This window comes from Pecten maximus, chromosome 11 (assembly GCF_902652985.1).
Source record: "Pecten maximus chromosome 11, xPecMax1.1, whole genome shotgun sequence".
Taxonomy (NCBI): Eukaryota; Metazoa; Mollusca; class Bivalvia; order Pectinida; family Pectinidae; genus Pecten; species Pecten maximus.
Genome location: NC_047025.1, coordinates 27,559,576 through 27,578,867, shown reverse-complemented (window position 1 = coordinate 27,578,867; position 19,292 = coordinate 27,559,576). Strand labels below are relative to the sequence as shown.

At 36.1% G+C, this 19,292-nt stretch overlaps 2 protein-coding genes across 4 annotated transcripts; one reads left to right on the top strand and one right to left on the bottom strand.

The window, feature by feature from the left end:
* The first annotated feature begins 851 nt into the window (after positions 1-851).
* LOC117337052 (testis-specific serine/threonine-protein kinase 4-like) lies at positions 852-4,011 on the top strand. The gene is made up of 2 exons (XM_033897835.1): positions 852-1,680; positions 3,566-4,011. The coding sequence occupies exons 1-2, from the start codon at positions 961-963 to the stop codon at positions 3,881-3,883; spliced, it is 1,038 nt and encodes a 345-aa protein (XP_033753726.1). The 5' UTR covers positions 852-960; the 3' UTR covers positions 3,884-4,011.
* Positions 4,012-4,684: 673 nt separating this feature from the next.
* LOC117337227 (homocysteine-responsive endoplasmic reticulum-resident ubiquitin-like domain member 2 protein) lies at positions 4,685-18,184 on the bottom strand. 3 transcript variants are annotated; one of them, XM_033898098.1, is made up of 8 exons: positions 17,703-18,184; positions 16,580-16,663; positions 16,178-16,258; positions 15,378-15,526; positions 13,525-13,686; positions 10,545-10,856; positions 10,007-10,133; positions 4,685-9,530 (listed from the first exon to the last, which is right to left on the bottom strand). In XM_033898098.1, exons 1-8 carry the CDS (start codon positions 17,841-17,843, stop codon positions 9,354-9,356), a joined length of 1,233 nt encoding a protein of 410 aa, XP_033753989.1. In that variant the 5' UTR covers positions 17,844-18,184; the 3' UTR covers positions 4,685-9,353. The 3 variants fall into 3 exon arrangements, with proteins under 3 accessions (XP_033753989.1, XP_033753987.1, XP_033753990.1); XM_033898096.1 differs by having other exon boundaries at positions 4,685-9,534; positions 10,008-10,133; XM_033898099.1 differs by having other exon boundaries at positions 4,685-9,534; positions 10,014-10,133.
* Positions 18,185-19,292: the final 1,108 nt, after the last annotated feature.

The window sequence follows — 19,292 nt, the reverse complement described above, 5'->3', positions numbered from 1 at the left end:
TATACTGGTGTCATCACATGTACACTGGTGTCATCACATGTACACTGGTGTCATCATAGGTATACTGGTGTCATCACAGATATACTGGTGTCATCACATGTATACTGGTGTCATCACAGGTATACTGGTATCATCACAGGTATACTGGTGTCATCACATGTACACTGGTGTCATCACATGTACACTGGTGTCATCATAGGTATACTGGTGTCATCACAGATATACTGGTGTCATCACAGGTATTCTGATCACATATCCTTTGGGAAGGGGGAATACTTTAATTCATTACCATGACCGGTGCACGAGGTCATACCGTACGTTAGCCACTTCAAATGTAAATGTTATTAGTTTGAAACTTCTTTGAGTTTAGAACATGGGTTTGTTTTGTCTCCGAGACGGAAGACATTACTTTATTAAGGATAAATTGGTTTAATTGTTGCGAGGTCAGGCACAGTGTAATATTGTAGCGGAACTAGACCGTACTGAATGTCGGTGACCTGGTAGCTTATGATCAAATGGCTAGAGTTCGGAGGTCCTGGTCGTTGCATTCTTTTTTCTCCTATTGCATTATTGATGGTAAGCTTCAGCTGGTGATAATTTCGAGCCAGATGATGGCTAGAATATATTTCATTACCTCTCCTTATTACTCATAGACATATAAGGTCATACACAATACTAACAACCTTAATCGTTGATAAGCATTTGTAATGCATATTAAAGCAGATGACTATCTCGTGACTTTTTACATGGATTTGCGGCAATATACCAAACAATGACGCCGACCTTTAGAAAATCTTATGTACAGAAATACATGTTCAGTGTGACGTCACAAGTGGTTGCCCACATGGTTGGAATCTATTGTGACGTCATCGTCGTGATCCTTGTTTACCTCAGAGAAGCAGGATGGAGACATCCCTCTGGATATTTCACCATGTCTCCACCCAATATTAGCCATGAATAATGGCGGAACGAGATTCCACATATGATATACCGGATCAGGACGAGAAACAGACCAATGCTGCAAACTCGTCGACAACTTCGGCACGTGTCAGCCGAACAAGTCGACGATTCCAGGTGCTGGAGAGCCAGGGATTCATAGTTGGAAAGACTCTTGGCACGGGATCTTACGCGGGCGTACGATCCGCCTACGACGTCAACCGAAAGCATAAAGTTGCAGTCAAGATAATTTCCAAACGAAAGGCGCCTGATGATTATCTAACAAAGTTTCTCCCGCGCGAAATAGATGTTATCAAGGTCTTAAAGCATCCCTCTTTGATTGCCTTTTATCAAGTCATTGAGACGACTACGCGATTCTTCTTGATCATGGAGTTGGGCAGCGTTGATCTCCTGGACACAATCCGCGAGAAGAAGATGATAGAGGAGGATGTGGCCGGGGTGTGGTTCTACCAACTCCAGGACGGCGTGCTGTACATGCACAACAAAGGTATTGTCCACAGGGACATCAAGTGTGAAAACCTTCTTCTGGATTTCAAACAAAACTTAAAGGTAACTGATTTTGGATTTGCAAAGAAGATCACGAAGAGTAAATCTGGGGAGGTGAAACTCAGTGAGACTTATTGCGGAAGTTATGCTTATGCTCCTCCTGAGATTTTGAAGGGACAGGCGTACGACGCCTTCTTGGCTGACGTATGGAGCATCGGGGTCGTTCTTTTCACCATGGTAAGTTTTTAAAGCAGAATGGAAAACTGACGTCCAGAATATATTATCCTACCGTTCGTTATTACCAGTAATGTGTAATTGTATTGTGTAATAGGAAAGAACAATAATAAAATAAGTGTACTCGAATTGATAACCTCTCACTCCCTGAGCGGACACCCTACTACTATGCTAAAGAGAACTTCACGCTAGTCTGAGATAATAGTAAACGGTGACCCATCATTCTGGTCACGGCACCATTTGTGATACGAAGAAATAAAGAAAACATATATATATACGAGTTGCTGACACCTAGACTCGAACTGATAATGCCACTAGGCTAAGGGGTGTATATCTCTACTTTTGAAATTGTATTTATGACGCAAAAGATATATATTTATTACATTTCTATCAGTGCAATATCGAAAATTATTCATTCTTTAAAAGATATATTGTCTACTAGTTATTTTTCACTGATTTGATCAATCAAAATACTGCTTACAAACGACAATGGGAGAACTTAAAGCTGCCCCGATATATTTTGCTATAAGATGTAACAAACAGAATATCTAACAGTTTCTTCAGTAATACCAAATATATTTGACATGTGTCTATGTATGTTCCTGGCACTAATGATAAATATCAAAATATTAGCCCCACTCGTGAAATATATTTGGTATTATTAAAGACACTGTTAGATGTCCTGTAAAACGCATGTACTTCGGCTGCATGGGATCTGTATGCTCCACCTTCCGAATGCTACAATTCGACTAGCCCTAGAACTTTTTAGGAAGCGTGTACGCGTTAGGAATAGTATGGCATCACCAGAGATAGTTACAAGTGTATAGGTGTCTGGCAGCACAGAGTTAAAATTGTCTGGCTTTGAGTTTGACGTAGCAGATTTGCAACAAGCATGCATTCAAAATGCCTGAATCAGATCTAGACTAACGATATTGGGGTTTAAACGTTGTCACTCGAGGCCTCTCGACCAACACAGTACCTTGACTGGTTACACACATGTTTTCTGGTTCTCCTTGTAGGCCTTAAAATATTGAAAATATCGATATACTGAATTGCTGTCATATTAAACGATTTTTCAAGCCTTTGACAGGACCCTTTCAAAATTTATTTGTACTCCTTGTCGAACCAATTAGAGAAATCAAGTGTTCCGTTTCTGTATCAAATTTTATTTGTACTCCTTTTCGAACCATTTAGAGAAATCAAGTGTTCCATTTTGTATCAAATTTTATTTGTACTAGTTGTCAAACCATTAAAAGAAATCAAGTGTTCCATTTTTGTATCAAATTTTATTTGTACTACTTGTCGAACCATTTAGAGAAACAAGTGTTCCGTTTTTGTATCAAATTTCATTTGTACTACTTGTCGAACCAGTTAGTGAAATAAAGTAACCGTTTTTGTATCAAATTTCATTTGTACTAGTTGTCGAACCATTTAGAGAAATCAAGTGTTCCGTTTATGTATCAAATTTCATTTGTACTAGTTGTAGAACCATTTGGAGAAATCAAGTGTTCCGTTTATGTATCAAATTTCATTTGTACTAGTTGTAGAACCATTTGGAGAAATCAAGTGTTCCGTTTTGTATCAAATTTCATTTGTACTAGTTGTAGAACCATTTGGAGAAATCAAGTGTTTCGTATAACACTCTATTTGTACTATTTGTAGAGTTGTATTTCTAAAACATTTAAGGTTATTAACTCAATGAAATGCTGTTAGTTTTCTGTTAAATTTTGTTTTGTTTGTAGTAACAAAATCAAATTATTTCAGCGGGAACATATGCGTGTCAACATTTCAACAGAATTGTTTGTTTAAAAGAAGGAAATATTGACATTTAGAAAAGTTGGTGACACGTTAAATTTTTGACGCACACAACACTCTTCTTTTTGAACAGCTTTACGGGCGTCTTCCCTACGATGATTCAAATCACAAGAAGCTGCTGAAGCAAGTTCAGAGTCGGGTGTCATTCCCATCGAAACCGGAAGTGAGTGAACCATGTCGAATCTTAATTCTGAAAATGCTGACTAGATCACAGGAGCGGATCCCTTTGGGCAACGTCCGATTTGACCCATGGTACAAAAAGTACAAGCCGAGTTCAGCCCAATCAACAGAGATTATTCATCCATGTGGTTCTGGGGCCCAATGCAAAACTGAAGTAGTAGACAAGGCGGCACCGCTAGCAACCATTGATTCTGTATTACCAGCGGAATAGGTTTTTTGAAAATTTAGTTCTGTTGCAAGCGGACCATTTCTAAAGTCGCTATACTTTCTACTGAAAATATATTAGTATGGAATGTTTCATGTACTTTGTCGTTAATAGTTAAGTCTTTATTTTCATTATATATTCGTTTTGTTGTCAATAATGATTCCGTCCGACTATCCGTTCAAATCTCTTTCTTTATATTAGAAATGCAATTATGCAGACATAATGCAAACCGTTATTCTCTCGCAGAGTGGACTGCGTCGCGTCCATATCTTGAAAGATGGTGTGTGTTAAAAGACTCATGATAAAATGATGTTTGACCTGTCAAAACTGGTTTTCAAATTTTCCTTAGTTTTGTGAATGTAAACGCGTCTCCTCATGCTCAGTATATATTGGGTGCATAGGCCCGGGGCAGATTATGTTGCAAAGATTTTATCACCAAGGGTGTAGTTGGGCTACCACAACTGGTTACATGATTCTGTTCACCTCTTCATGCCCAGCGAATTTCAAACCAATTACACAAAGCAGGTATAGGGCAGTTATATGAGCGATTTTACAGTATAATAGTTTTTTAGTTACAATTTAAAATATTTGACCTGTGACCTTGAAAAGTCAGTCAAGGTCAAATGCACGTACATCAATGAAGAAAAATCATTGCTTTCATTATCCCCACAGGCTTATCCGAATCTGCCGTATTACAGTTTGATAATGTGTTGAGTCACTGCATGCACAATATATTTACTTAGTTCATAAAATGTGATCAGCTCACAGTGACTTTGTGCCAAAGAAATGAAGATATGAAGACATGTATAATCTTTACCAATATAGATTTAATCAGTCTATATAGAGTCAACAATGACAAACTCATTGTGCTTAGCACAAGTACACATATGGATTTCTGTAAGTGGATTTACAAACATGATCTGGTAGATATCACCTATGTACTGAACACATCTACCTTATAATTATCATACTGTAAAGTGCTAGAGCAGAAGATGAGGGAGGAAAAACCAGGGAAAAAGAGGCTGTATATTTCTCACATCCACAATCCCCATGTAGATAATATTTTCATTAATTTTATATATTTAATTTATAATTCAATTAAGAAGAGTAACACCTGCACAAATCATATTCACTTGTATCAATATATCTGGTCAGAATAGACAGGTTTTTGGTTCTACAGCTATAGAAATGTCTACAGTGAGAAGTGGAATGTCAACTTTATACAGAACTTTTAAAAAAGAACTTCAGATTATTCAGGGTTTAGTGGTAAACAGGTTCCAATGTATACTCAGTCCCGAGACAAATTTTATCCCCATTTTCCCCACCCATCTGCCATTTCACATATACAATCTATATATATTGCATAAAATATGAAGAAAATGACCTGTATTTTCAACAATACATAATTCAGGGGCCAGTGTCATCAACATTCCCCAACCTAAAATTTTCCATAGAATGTATGTAAGGTTTCTTAACTATGATTTCCCCCCTAAATTCTATAATACTTTTCTATGGAAATTTTTAGGTTTAGGAATTTGCTAAGATTATAAGGAGTATTGATGAAACCAGGGCCTGATTTATTGTAGATTCTTTTACATCTGCTTCATCACTAAACCATATAAAATAGGGAAAAGAGACAATATTGTAAATAACTGAAATTTCTCAAACATACATATTTCTGTGTCAACTATACGGAGAAGTATAATTAAACTATCTCAATAATCAATAGTTGTACATATTGAAATAATTCGGAGCAATACAGTATAGCATATCACCCTGTTATAAGCCTGTTACATATAAACTTTGACTCAAAGTAGTTGGCTTATTGCTGGCCAATGGAAATGCATTTGTTGTCATTTTTACTCAACTGCAACAGACATGGGTCAGGGTGGGCTTATTACCAGGCATGTGGTTATTACAGGGTACATATATCACAAGTACCAACTTCTCATTAATTTTGTAAATTCGCATATTTATGAAAAAGATGTTTAAAGCAATATCATGAATGTTTGTAGACTTCAAATGGATTGATTTACATTAGCCCTTGATGAGTAAGGGGTTGAAAATTTACACATCATGAATACATATAGCCCATCACCATTCTTTGGGGGAAGGTAACACTGAGTTGAAAACAGACTTCGATTGTATGGTAACACACAACTGGATTTCTACATAGTAATAACACACAAAAATGATCACAGTCTATCACTTAATTATGATTCTAAAATTTTGAGATCATGAACAAAATGTCAGAATTTTAATTCTTCAATACATTATTATACTCTACCATTTTGTTCATAATCTAAAAATCTGGTAAAAGTATACCGTCAAACAGACTGTAGATGTATTTTGGCCGTTGGAAAGCACTGTACAAAGCAGGACATGAAACGATAAAAACAAGGAATTATACTATCCTTGGAGATGTTCTGAACCCTCCAAACGACTTACCTCCTCCCAAGCATCTCTGGATTAATATATTGTGTCTGTGTAAACAAGGATAGATTTATCACAATGAATACAGCTACAACTTAAACACATATACTGAAGAATGACATGACCAATGGAAAACTAGTGATTAGTAACTTAAAACGATGAAATAACAGTGAACCATCCCCAGTGAAACTGTACAGCTTCAGTGTGACACAGTTAATATCATACCATTACCCTAGTCATCGGTGATTATATACCAAAGTTTTGGAAAAACTGGATTGTATCTCCACATGAATTTAATCCAATTTTATCATGCACACCAGATCATGATCTCAAAGAAGCACTCTCACTCACTGTGAGAGCGAGACAATTTTCTCTTGATTGAATAAATGAAAATAAAGCTATTCAATTTTCATACACCACTGACTACATGGGCATAATGAACCTTATCTTCAGACACATCCTCCAAATAATTAAATTAAATATGAGCAAAATTAACCTAGATAACCATATCGATCTGTACGACAGTGATCAGAATCTGATCGTTCATAAAGGGAGGTAAGTCAGGAGATAAAATGCATTAATGGTTCTTCATTGAAGTCATAAGTCAAACTTTACTCAGTTGTGTCATTATATGATGGGATGAAAATATAACCTCAACATTTTCTGGGTTTATAACAACCCATATGTACATTTAAACAAGTTTATATAGCTCTCTCTCTCCCCAGCTTTTATATAAATCACAAAAAAAACAGAAGAACATCCTTCACAACAGTCAAAATCATTATATAGGGTTTAGTTATTTGAAATCATTCGTATCTGAATGATATTTGATATTTTTGGGTTTTCTGTACACTTTGTATAAACATTGAAAGGTTGAAAGGACTAGCGCCATTATATTGTAAGTTATCAATTGTATATACCAGGTTACAACTGTTATTGTACAGATGACCAGTTCACAATACATAAAGTACTGAAAACACTCATCCTCTCTACATATATAGATAAATCAGTATATATATCACTAGAGTTGTCACAGTAAATAAACATACTTTTACAATGAACATATACGGTAATAACAATAAAACAAAAATATACTTATTAATTTCAAACACCATAATAAAATATATGATCACCGAAGACTATAGTGTGAAATTTTCTATATCTTAAGTTACGAATAGTCTATATGTTTACACAAATATCAACTTGTGATACATAAATTCTTAATTTTTTGTTTTGTTTGAAAATATGTAGCTCCCGAAACAATGTTTTGAAATCTATTTTTGAGGAAATATTGACTTGTCAATTTAGTGGTATTGCAAAATGAAAACATAGCAAATTTTGCTGAATATAACTTTACACTATGAAGGTATGTGTGGAGTACCACAACTTGTGCTCTAACCGACACATACTTGCAAGTTTTTTTCATATTCAAATCATAACTAACGGTATCATTGATAGTGGAAGTTACGACTTTCAAATAAAAAATGAAACTAAACATATTTTTTTTGACAATAATTAAAACAACAACAAACTCAAAATAACATTATAACAACAATGAACATAAGGAACATTACTACTTGGAAGACAAAACAAAACCAATAAACAGGAGTACTTTCATACAACCACAAAATGTACCTGGGCAATGTCATTAATACAATTTGGCTTATCATTATTCATCAATTCAAATGACAATGTACTATGATTAGAAAAAAGCAGCATATTCTGTTGGCTTCATTAATATTATTACAAGCATGTGTTATAGGTAATTGAATAAAAGGGTTTTGGACTTAGGTATGATGTGGTATGAAGTATGTGTGTGGTGACTGATTGTTGATCTAGCCTAATTTAACCTTATGAACTGATGAAATAACCACACGTACAGTACAGTACCTGTTATCATTTCTAGCCAAAGATATGAAGTTGCTGTGATGCTTCAGTTAGTAGAGTATGTAACAAATACAAACTCAAATGAAGATCAAAGCTGTTTGGCTTGATTCTCACCCATAGCTGTCTGTGTCTCTCAGAAAGTTAGGGTCACTGACCATCCTGAGCTGTTGTGCACGCTAGTACTTTACCCCCAAAAAACTCTAGTAGCATACAATGAGCAACCTGCATATCAACTAGTGAGGTAGCCACCAGCTACTACAAATAGACTTTACATAAAAATGAACCTCAGTATTCAACCAAACACAAATTTGAAGCTAACGGACGGTCTTTAAAGTAAAACCCGGACATTATTCCCCTGATTGCCACTAGACGATTAGAAGTAGCGATTGGTGTCATTCCTGATTGTACGTAAGAGGTGTATACATAAAAAAGATGCTACAGATGTTAACCAAGATGACCTCTGCTCTGCTGACAGTAAAACTGGGATATTATCAGAATTATGTACATTAGTGTTGAAGATTTTGATACATATATATGTAAGCAATATCAACAATTTCCAGATTGTATAAAATCTCCTTTTCTATGCCATAAATCAGAGATAATCTGAAAAATAAGTTTACTTGTTCAGATGTAAAATAGATTAAAGCAAGTCAAGGGCGTTTAAGCATCTGATAAGAAACTTTGGGAAAATGACAATATTGTCAACTTTTAAATGAAATCATTAAAGGTGACTAAGATATAACATCATCCAAGTTGAAAATAAGCAGATCTTTTTTTGAAAATCAGTTTTTATGTGTATATATAAAACTCATAACCCAATCTATAATGATGGTTAGGATAGATAAAAAAATACACAAATGTACCTGTATATCTTGGATTTCATTTAAAGTTGTAGTTTCTTTTGTGTGTGTGTGTGTGTGTGTGTGTGTGTGAAAAAAATACATACACCTGTATATGTATTTTCTGATTGTTACATATGCAATATTACTTGACAAGAACAATTACCTGTCATTTTCATCTGTTAATTGCCCTTTACAATTAAAATCACACTGGCTAAAAAACTCAGTTTAACAAATGTATTTCCACAAGGTGCTCCCACATGTAACACAAACAGTGTAGTTTGTAATGAATTCAGCACAGTAAGAACTAGCTGGCATTAATTTGCGTTGACGGCTTGAGGTTGCTGTGGTATTAAGGACGTAAAGAATGTTGATATAAAGCACCAGATGACAGCTAGGACACTTTCCTGTGGAGGTGGTTGTTCAGGGGGAGCGGGCCTCTCCTCTTCTGTTTGACCCTCCCCAGCAGGTAACTCATCTGTTTCCGGATTTGCCTGTGAACATATACAGTGACACCTTACTAATCTGGAAACACATTACAATATGCATTATTATTGAATTTTAAAGAATAAGTTAAGATATGGTGTACACAGTTTTCCATAATGACTTTCAAAGAGGTACTCAGGTTTATTTTCTGTACATGTATACCTTCAAATTTTGGTGGTTCAACCAAAGTTTCAAGCAAAAAAGATTTGTTTTTGGTGAAAATATTAATTTTTTTGCTATAATTGTTAAAAAGTTGTTTTTTTTTCAAATGCTATTCTATCCCTGAAAATAGTAAAAAAAATAATATCTCATGAAAATAACAACATATAGTATGCAAACAAAACCATAGGTTACTTTGACTATGTTTTAAATGAGCAGAATAACTGCTTCGTGGTATGCACCCATGTGGGAGTTTACTTCCTCTCCAGCCTATTAGAATACAGAAACATTGCAACAGAATGTCTTGATTGCTTATATAGCTAACCTGTTGTTGTTGTTGTTGTTGTTGTTCCTCTTGATGTTCTGTTGGGGGCTGTTCTTGTTGTTGGACATTTGCTTCTTGTCGATTTTCTGGAACTCTCCTTGCAAGCTGGAACCAGCCAGTCTGATATCTATACAAGAATAAGATTTTTTTTTTAAATCATTGAAATATGGAGAATAACCAGTATAATGTGAAGCTGTGGAGACTGCAAATTTGACAAGCTGCTATATTAATTGTATATGTGTATACCTAAAATTGGACAATGAAACAGGTTTGTGCTCATATTGAACTTTGAAAAATGTAAAAAAAAATCTGTTTGATATGAGAAATATATATTTATTTTCAACGGTATATCATAGAATATTCTGTGTTTTAAGTCTGTTAAATATTTCCAAGGATAAAATATTTGAAACCCAAAATACTTTAAATGTTCAATGAATACTGGAGGATAAACGGATATATACACAAATATATTTATCTTTAAACAATTGGATGTAGCTTAATTGGCTTTTCTTGTGAAAAACTAGAAAAATCAACTTACAAATAGATGAGGAAAAAGAATGCAAAGACAATAAGGAAACGTGTGAAGTTTGAGTAGAAGTAGACAATGCTGATTAGAACAGCAAAGCGAGCGAAGGTGTGGACATAGTCTAGCCAATCCCGTTGTCCGAAATCATCATCATCATCATCTGCAGCCATCATCCCACCCTGGGCATTCATCACCAAGTTATTTCCATTACCCTCACCCCCATTGGCTGGGGCCTGGTTGTTAGGGTCGTTCTGATTGGGTGCTGCATCCTCCACTGGTGTTGTAGGTGTATTGGGAGGTGTAGGGTTTACACCTGTCTGGTAGCTGCATAAAATAATATTACTTTGTTATCTACATGCTAAATTGTAAGCAAAACTCATAAAATTTCATCATTTCATTATCTGCATGCCCAATTAGTAAAACTCATAAAGTCCTTGGTGAAGTATACTGGACATTGCTTTAAAGACTTAAATACTCATTTTATACTGTATCTTGGTACACAGTATACTCAAACCATAACTAATCAAACCATGGCCAAAAGTCTATGTAGAAATTCAGTTTAAGCCAATTGGATTAAGACAATGTCATGGAAATCTGACAGTGAACAGTAAGGGGTCATGTTCAGTTGACCTCAAATCTTACCAAATACAACAGGAAATGTTTAGCCATCAAAAAGCTTCTCTTATATGCCTGTTTGGCAGTATGTGCAAACAAGAGGCCCAGAGGGCCTGTATCGCACACCAGGTTGATTTGATCAAACTTCAAACTAATGTTGTTAACAGCTCTATTTGATGATGTCTAACAATGCTATATATGTTTATGGGGTGGGGATCTCAATGGTTTCAAAGATATAAGAAAGAATCCAAGTCCCTAGGGGTGGGGAAAGACCCTAGGGCCTATCTTTACAACATGATTGTGTTTATCTCTCCATGCCCAAGAATGCTATTTATGGTTATAGGGTGGGTATCTCAATGGTTTCAAAGATATAACAAAAGAACTTAATCCGTAGAGGTAGAGAAAGACCCCAGGGCTTATTTTTCCATCATTATTTTGTTTATCTCTTGACGCCCTAGAATGCTATATAAGGTTATGGGGTGGGGATCTCAATGGTTTCAAAGATTAACAAAGTTACTAAGTCTTCAGGAGTGGGGAAAGATCCCTGGGCCTATTTATCCATCATTATTTTGTTTATCTCTTGATGCCAAAGAATGCTATATATGGTTATGGGGTTGGGATCTCAATGGTTTCAAAGATATAATAAAGTAACTAAGTCTTTATCGGTGGGGAAAGACCTCAGGGCTTATTTTTATAACAAGATACTGTTTATCTCTTGATGCCCAGCAATGCTATATATGGTTATCAGGTGGGGATCTCAATGGTTTCTAAAATATAAGAAGTCGTTTTTAGCAATACAGCCAAATTGCTCCCTTTTGCCCAACCCCTCAGGCTCCTTGGAGGGTCAGACCCAGCATTTGTATAAATTTGAATCCCAGCCACCTAGGAATGTTACCACTGAAATATCAATGTCGTACATGGCTTAGTTCCAGAGAAAGAGGAGAAGTCTCTTATATCAATCTAGCCATATTGAACACTTTTGGCCTGCCCCTCAGGCCCCCAGGGGTAAGCCAAACTATTTGTACAATTTTGAATCCCTATTTCATAGTGATGTGCGATCTACCTGGCAAAAATGACCAATATCAACTGCTTGGTTTCAGAAGTCTTTTATATCAATAGACAAATTAACCCCTTTTGGCCCCGCCCCTTTGGCCCCCAGGGGGTTAGGTCTCCACCATTTGCACAATTTGGAATACTATCCCCATAGTGATTCTATCATGGAAAAATGAGTGATATCCATTGCTCAGTTTCAGAGAAATCATTTATATCAGTACAGCTATATTGGCCCATTTACGTCCCGCCCCTCTGGCTCCCAGGGGGTTAGGTCCCCACCATTTGTACAATTTTGAATACTATCCCCTTAGTGATGCTATCATAGAAATATGAGGGATATCCATTGCTACATTTCAGAGACGAAGTCGTTTATAACAATATAGTCCAATTGACCACATTTGGCCCCACCCCTCAGGTCCCTGGGGGATCAGCCCCATCATTTGTACAATTTTGAATACCCACCCCATAGTGATGATACCAGGCAAATATGAGCGATATCCATTGCTCGGTTTCAGAGAAGAAGTCGTTTATATCAATATAGCCAAATTGACCACATTTGACCCAGCCCCTCAGGCCAGTGGGGGGTCAGCCCCATCATTTGTACAATTTTGAATCCCCACCCCATAGTGATGCTACCAGGCAAATATGAGCGATATCCATTACTCGGTTTCAGAGAAGAAGTCATTTATATCAATATAGCCAAATTGACCATATTTGGCCCCGCCCCTCAGGCCCCTGGGGGTCAGCCCCATTATTTGTACAATTTTGAGCCCCCCTACCCATAGGGATGCTTCTGACCAAATTTGTTCAAATTCTGATCAGCGGTTATGAAGAAGAAGTCAATTGTTGACGGACGGACGGACGCCACGGTATGGCATAAGCTCACCTTGGTCCTTCAGACCAGGTGAGCTAATAAATTACACAGGTTATTGAAAAGTGTTGAAAAAAAAGCTGATTAACTTTTCAGTCCTTTGTTTTGGCTGCTTTATCTCCATCTGTATTAGTGTCTGTTGTAGCAAAGGAAAATAAACAAACAACGCACATTTTGCCCACTAAATATATTTTGGGCATGGAGTGACTGATGATGGGCATGGCCATCTCAGTTATTATTAGATATTACTGAAACAGACTGGCAAAATATTGCGAATTGTATTTGGATTGGTTGCTTGAAAGGTCATCTGAACCTGACCCCTTATTTTACTGGCCACTGTCAGATCTTTATACTGTAATGAGTAAATTAAGTTAAAGCAATTAATAAGGAACTATAAAATAAAATTAAATAAGGGTTACAGGAAATGATTTAAAGTAAAATAAAGTGACTTACTACTGCATGTACTGAGCAGTTGCCATCTGGTAGTAATAGTTCTGCATCATCATCATCTGCTCAGGTGTATAAAACGCTTCAGCACCAGGAGGCATCATCATTTGGGGCATTTGCTGCATCTGAGGCATTTGTGGCATCTGCAAGTTTGCCTGAGGTATTCCGCTAAAACAAGAAGATAAGACTTACACATCTGTAAATTTGCCTGAGGACAGGTATTCCGCTAAAACAAGAAGATAAGACTTACACATCTGTAAATTTGCCGGAGGTATTCCGCTAAAACAAGAAGATAAGACTTACACATCTGTAAGTTTGCCTGAGGTATTCCGCTAAAACAAGAAGATAAGACTTACACATCTGTAAATTTGCCTGAGGTATTCCGCTAAAACAAGAAGATAAGACTTACACATCTGTAAGTTTGCCCGAGGTATTCCGCTAAAACAAGAAGATAAGACTTACACATCTGTAAATTTGCCTGAGGACAGGTATTCCGCTAAAACAAGAAGATAAGACTTACACATCTGTAAATTTGCCGGAGGTATTCCGCTAAAACAAGAAGATAAGACTTACACATCTGTAAGTTTGCCCGAGGTATTCCGCTAAAACAAGAAGATAAGACTTACACATCTGTAAGGTTGCCCGAGGTATTCCGCTAAAACAAGAAGATAAGACTTACACATCTGTAAATTTGCCTGAGGTATTCCGCTAAAACAAGAAGATAAGACTTACACATCTGTAAATTTGCCTGAGGTATTCCGCTAAAACAAGAAGATAAGACTTACACATCTGTAAATTTGCCTGAGGTATTCCGCTAAAACAAGAAGATAAGACTTACACATCTGTAAGTTTGCCCGAGGTATTCCGCTAAAACAAGAAGATAAGACTTACACATCTGTAAATTTGCCTGAGGACAGGTATTCCGCTAAAACAAGAAGATAAGACTTACACATCTGTAAATTTGCCGGAGGTATTCCGCTAAAACAAGAAGATAAGACTTACACATCTGTAAGTTTGCTTGAGGTATTCCGCTAAAACAAGAAGGTAACTTACTCTCTGTTTATATTGGTTCCTTAGTCTTAAAATGGTACTCAATTTACTGCCCTTTCTCTCTCCGTTAAATAACTGATCTGTATCCTGATTAGAGATCTGACAACTTTCGTTAACTCGTCTCGGAAATTTGTTCCCAATCAATGAATTGGTCTACTGTATCTGTTCCGGTGACTTGTTGAATCGCACGTTCATGTTATGTACTTTGTACAAGCATTTCACCATCAATTGATTTAAGACATGCACCCCTTTATTGCTATCGGAATCTCTGTTACACATGAAAGCGTGAATCATATTACTTAATCACAAACAAATACTTCACGGAAGGAGACAAGATTGTCTAGTGTACATGTGTTATTAGCAGTTTTTGGGAAAATTTATTTCCTGTCCCATTCTGAACTCATCAGGAATTATCATTGAAATAAGCGACATTTTGATTACCATGAGAGTTCCGAATGAATTTGTTCTAGCGAAATTTGGCGATGACCACTTAAGGCTGCTGTTTAAAGAAAGAATTTGTGGATCCCCGTAGTATTTACTAAAATTAATTAAAAGATGGTAATGCTATTAATAATTTACATAAGATTTTGAGGAAAGAATTTGTGGACCATCATGATATTTATCAAAACTAATTATAAGATAGCAATGCTATTGATAATTTACATTAGATTTTCAGGAAAGAAATTGTAGACTTTGTAGAATTTGTCAAAGTTAATTATGAGATGACCATGCTCTTGATGATTTACATGTATACACGAGACTATGAGGAAAGAGTCAAAATTAATGTAAACAATGACAGAGTTACCTACCCTTGTGACGCTCCAGGTGTGGTTGTATCTGTGCTGCCGTGATTTCTGTGACGCAGACCTTCAGTACTAGATGTTGTCGTAGGTATCACATTTGGTTGTGTGGTTAAGTTATAACTTGGGTCTGGCATGTGGTATGATCTTCCATTAGGCTGTGTACGTAGAGGAAATGTTTGGTAATTACAGATAATTGTAAACAAGATATCAAACAGGTAGCTGGTGTAAACTCTCATGACTAGGGTACTGGGTCAAAAGTATTAAACCGACAACAAACATTGACACACTTGGTGAGGATCACATTTTATATGAATAAGGTAGAGTATTGTGCAGCCATTCACATTCCTCTTCCTCCAGCCAAACTGTATTAATTTTCTCTCAAAAGAAACATAACTTGATGCATATCAGCTGGTGATTCGTGAAACAACTTGTCCAGGACAATACAATTACCCTGTATTCAAAGAAGCACTTAAACAAAATGTGCTTATTTTTTTTATCTAGCTATATAGCTAGTTCACATTAACATTGCACACTGAAGATAAGACCCATAACTCTTATATATTAGGACATGAGCCCATTCACTTGACAGTTTAGAGTACAATGATAGTTGATCAGTAAACATCTCCTTTCGTTACTGTATATCACTCAACAATTTATATGTGATGAAAACATTTAATACTTGTTAGTGTGCCTCTTTATCAAAATCATTATTCTAAATTGATATAATTACTCCATCCAAGAGCTAGCAAATGATAATGTGTAGACAAATATACTACAAAGGTGGTATATATGGAAGCATCTCTGACCTTGTTGTCTAGTAATGTTGTAGCGTTAAAATCCAGGCCTGTAGAACACACCAAATGGACTGTATGTTGGGATGAACAGCCCTGAAAACAATACACATAACTTCTATGTTTAGGAATACTCAACAGATTACTTTAAGAAGTAATTCACTTTACTTTTTATCTTTACCATACATCATGTTACATGTACATACATAATTATATACAAACAAAATAAACATAAAAAAAGTGGATACTAATTAAACTGGAGCTTTCACCCTTCAATGGGTTCTTCCTACTTATTAATCAACAACAGCTTAATCATTGTTTTTTTTTCTTCCAAAAATTGATCAATTCACATGGATACATTAAATATTTCTTATAACTTTATGTGTATTTGAAGAAGTAATTTTGACTGAGTGTTACCTGAGGCTGTCTCAGAACATCTTTCAATGTGGCATCATCTGGCAGAAGCTTGCCTGAATATATCAACTTTTGTTGAGTTTCTTTCTGTTTAAGAAAAAAAAACACTTTTTAATGAAATTTGTCAAAAAAATTCAAAGCAAACAAATTACCTGGTAAACAGTTGAAAAGTTCAAGTGAAAATATTATTACAGAATGCCATGGATGATGCATTCATAAAAACAAATTGAAGACAATTGCAAGTAGTAAATGAACTTACAGATCATTACATACCTATATATACTGATTGGCATATATTCTGACATGTCATGTTCTCACGAAAGTTATTTTTATGCATATATAAATGCAATGAAAAATTGGTCCTCCTTAAACACACCATATATGCTCTAGATGCATGTTTTTTTGTTTTCTATCAGTTTCTTTCATTTTTAACACCCTATACAAAACATGGGTCTATTTTACATATTGCATTATCATCAGGCTGCCAGCTGCAGCTGTCTGTCCATTTAAACCTTTGTATGTAAATCTTGTAATTTTTCACATCTAGCTATAATGAATGCGTGACATAACATTTTCAACACTGAACAAAAGTTCTAAAAACTTTCAGTATAATGGGATTACAATTGTAAAAGTGTTTTAATTTTCTAGCTTTTTGAGTGGAGAAAATCCAACAATACAGAGGAAACAACCATGTTCCACTCTTTAAGATTTAACAGTCATTTTGATGTTAACTCATCCTGCTCACATGGTGTAGCGCAAAGCACTTTGTCACTTTTCACTACTTATGTAAATTAAAAGTGACAAATGTTTTTCAGGTACAACATCCTCTCGACTCTATAGTAGTATTTATGCCTTCACTGGGAATCAAACCTGTGACACAACCTTAATTACCATTCTGCCGTTCTATTGATCAAGTCAAAGGGACATTCCCTTAAGGCAAAGTTAGAATGTGACCTTATATTTTATGTACCAGTCACAGAATCATTTTACTATATGTACGTTACCAATAATTTTCATAAAAAAAATAATGTTCAGTTCAGCTGGAAAGTCGAGTATCAACCTGCGGAAACAAGTATTCCTTAAAACCGTAGCTTTCAACAGCATACACCAGTCTATATACACTTACTGGTTTACTGGGATAAACATTTTCTAGGTGTTTCTTCAGCTTTCTTACTGTCCATCCTAACATGCATTCCACCGTCTGATCTTCAAGTCGTTGGTTTGGTGCTTTGATAACTAACGTTATAGGGCTATCCCCCAAGTCCATTTTTATATCACTATATCCGAATCCTTATTCTGTTAGATTGATCTCTGAATACAAACAAATAGTCAACTATTGTTAGTAAAATCTACGTCAAACTGACCCGAACAACACATCAAAACTAGGCTAAAACGAAACTGTGTAACATGTGATGAAATCTTCTAATCGTCGGTGACTGGGTTGTATAACACATCGAACAGTCCTTTAAATGTGTTATTGTGTCTGGAACATGTACAATCAGCTCATATAGTCACGGTAATTGGTCCGATATACTTCTAAATTACCCGAAAATGGTTGGTGCAAGCCAGAATGACACCTAAACCAAAACACTGAATGATGACGTCACGATTTGGACACGGAACATGGAGTTGTCGTAATCTGATTGGTTTAGGGTGACGCGATAACATGAACTTTTTGGTTTAATTAATCAAATTCATAAGCGACATATTTTAATGATAGGAAAATAATGTTATGCATGCCAAGCGATATAAATAGAACAAAAGTAATTATTTTCTCAATGATATACTTTAACGACAATATAGGGGAGGTAACTCGCATTTACATAATAATCAAACCATGTGTGTGTGAATGTCATTGTAAAAATTAGGCCTAGACTCTACTAGAACTAATGTTGAAACAAGCGATAGTCTATGTAGATAAAATCGTGCAATGAGATGGTTACCTGATCATCAATCAAATATAGGATGAATTGGATTAAGGTTGTGATAGGAACAGTGACGTTCGTGGTACCTGCAACTGTAACCTTCCTGAACACAATCGCTTATGTTGCAGAGGTTAGAGGAAATTCGATGGAACCATGCCTGAACCCATGTCTTTCTAAGTATTCAGACTATGTGTGCCTCAATAAATGGAAAGTGAGGAGCTACAAGTTTGAAAGGGGTGAAATTGTTTCTCTACTGTCTCCAATTGATCCAGGTGTCAAATTGATCAAGAGGGTGGTGGCGTTGGAAGGAGACAGCATATGGACCAGAGACAAGACGAAACGAGTGAAAGTACCCCGGGGTCATATTTGGGTAGAGGGTGACTACCGGACAAGTTTGGACAGTAACAGATTCGGACCAGTCCCTGTGGCGTTGGTCAATGGTCGCGCAACACGCATTGTATGGCCGCCAAGTCGATGGCAAAGGTTAGCCGTGTCTCCTCTCCCACACGACAGAGTTTGTTCTTGTTACAGTTCGTAGGCCTATTGGAATCTGAGGTTATCTAACATATAGTCAGTCAGCCGTGTTCCCAAGGACGAAAAACAAAACGAAATGGTACAACAAACATCCCTGCAATCTGATAAACATTCAAACTTTTGGAGAACACGTGCATTTCGTCGTAAAGAGAGCTAGACAACTTATAAATCATAATGTTCATCTGAGAGTGACAATCTGCAGATATTAAGATTGGCAGGATGCACGTGATATAAACTGAATTTAATATTAGCTTTGT

Coding starts and splice junctions, on each gene's coding strand:
- LOC117337052 (XM_033897835.1), top strand. CDS start 961: ATGGCGGAACGAGATTCCACATATGATATACCGGATCAGGACGAGAAA. Junction 1,681..3,565: donor GGGTCGTTCTTTTCACCATG/GTAAGTTTTTAA, acceptor CTTTTTGAACAG/CTTTACGGGCGTCTTCCCTA.
- LOC117337227 (XM_033898096.1), bottom strand. CDS start 17,843: ATGGACTTGGGGGATAGCCCTATAACGTTAGTTATCAAAGCACCAAAC. Junction 16,664..17,702: donor ATGTTTATCCCAGTAAACCA/GTAAGTGTATAT, acceptor TTTCTTAAACAG/AAAGAAACTCAACAAAAGTT. Junction 9,535..10,007: donor CAACAACAACAACAACAACA/GGTTAGCTATAT, acceptor CTGTATATGTTC/ACAGGCAAATCCGGAAACAG.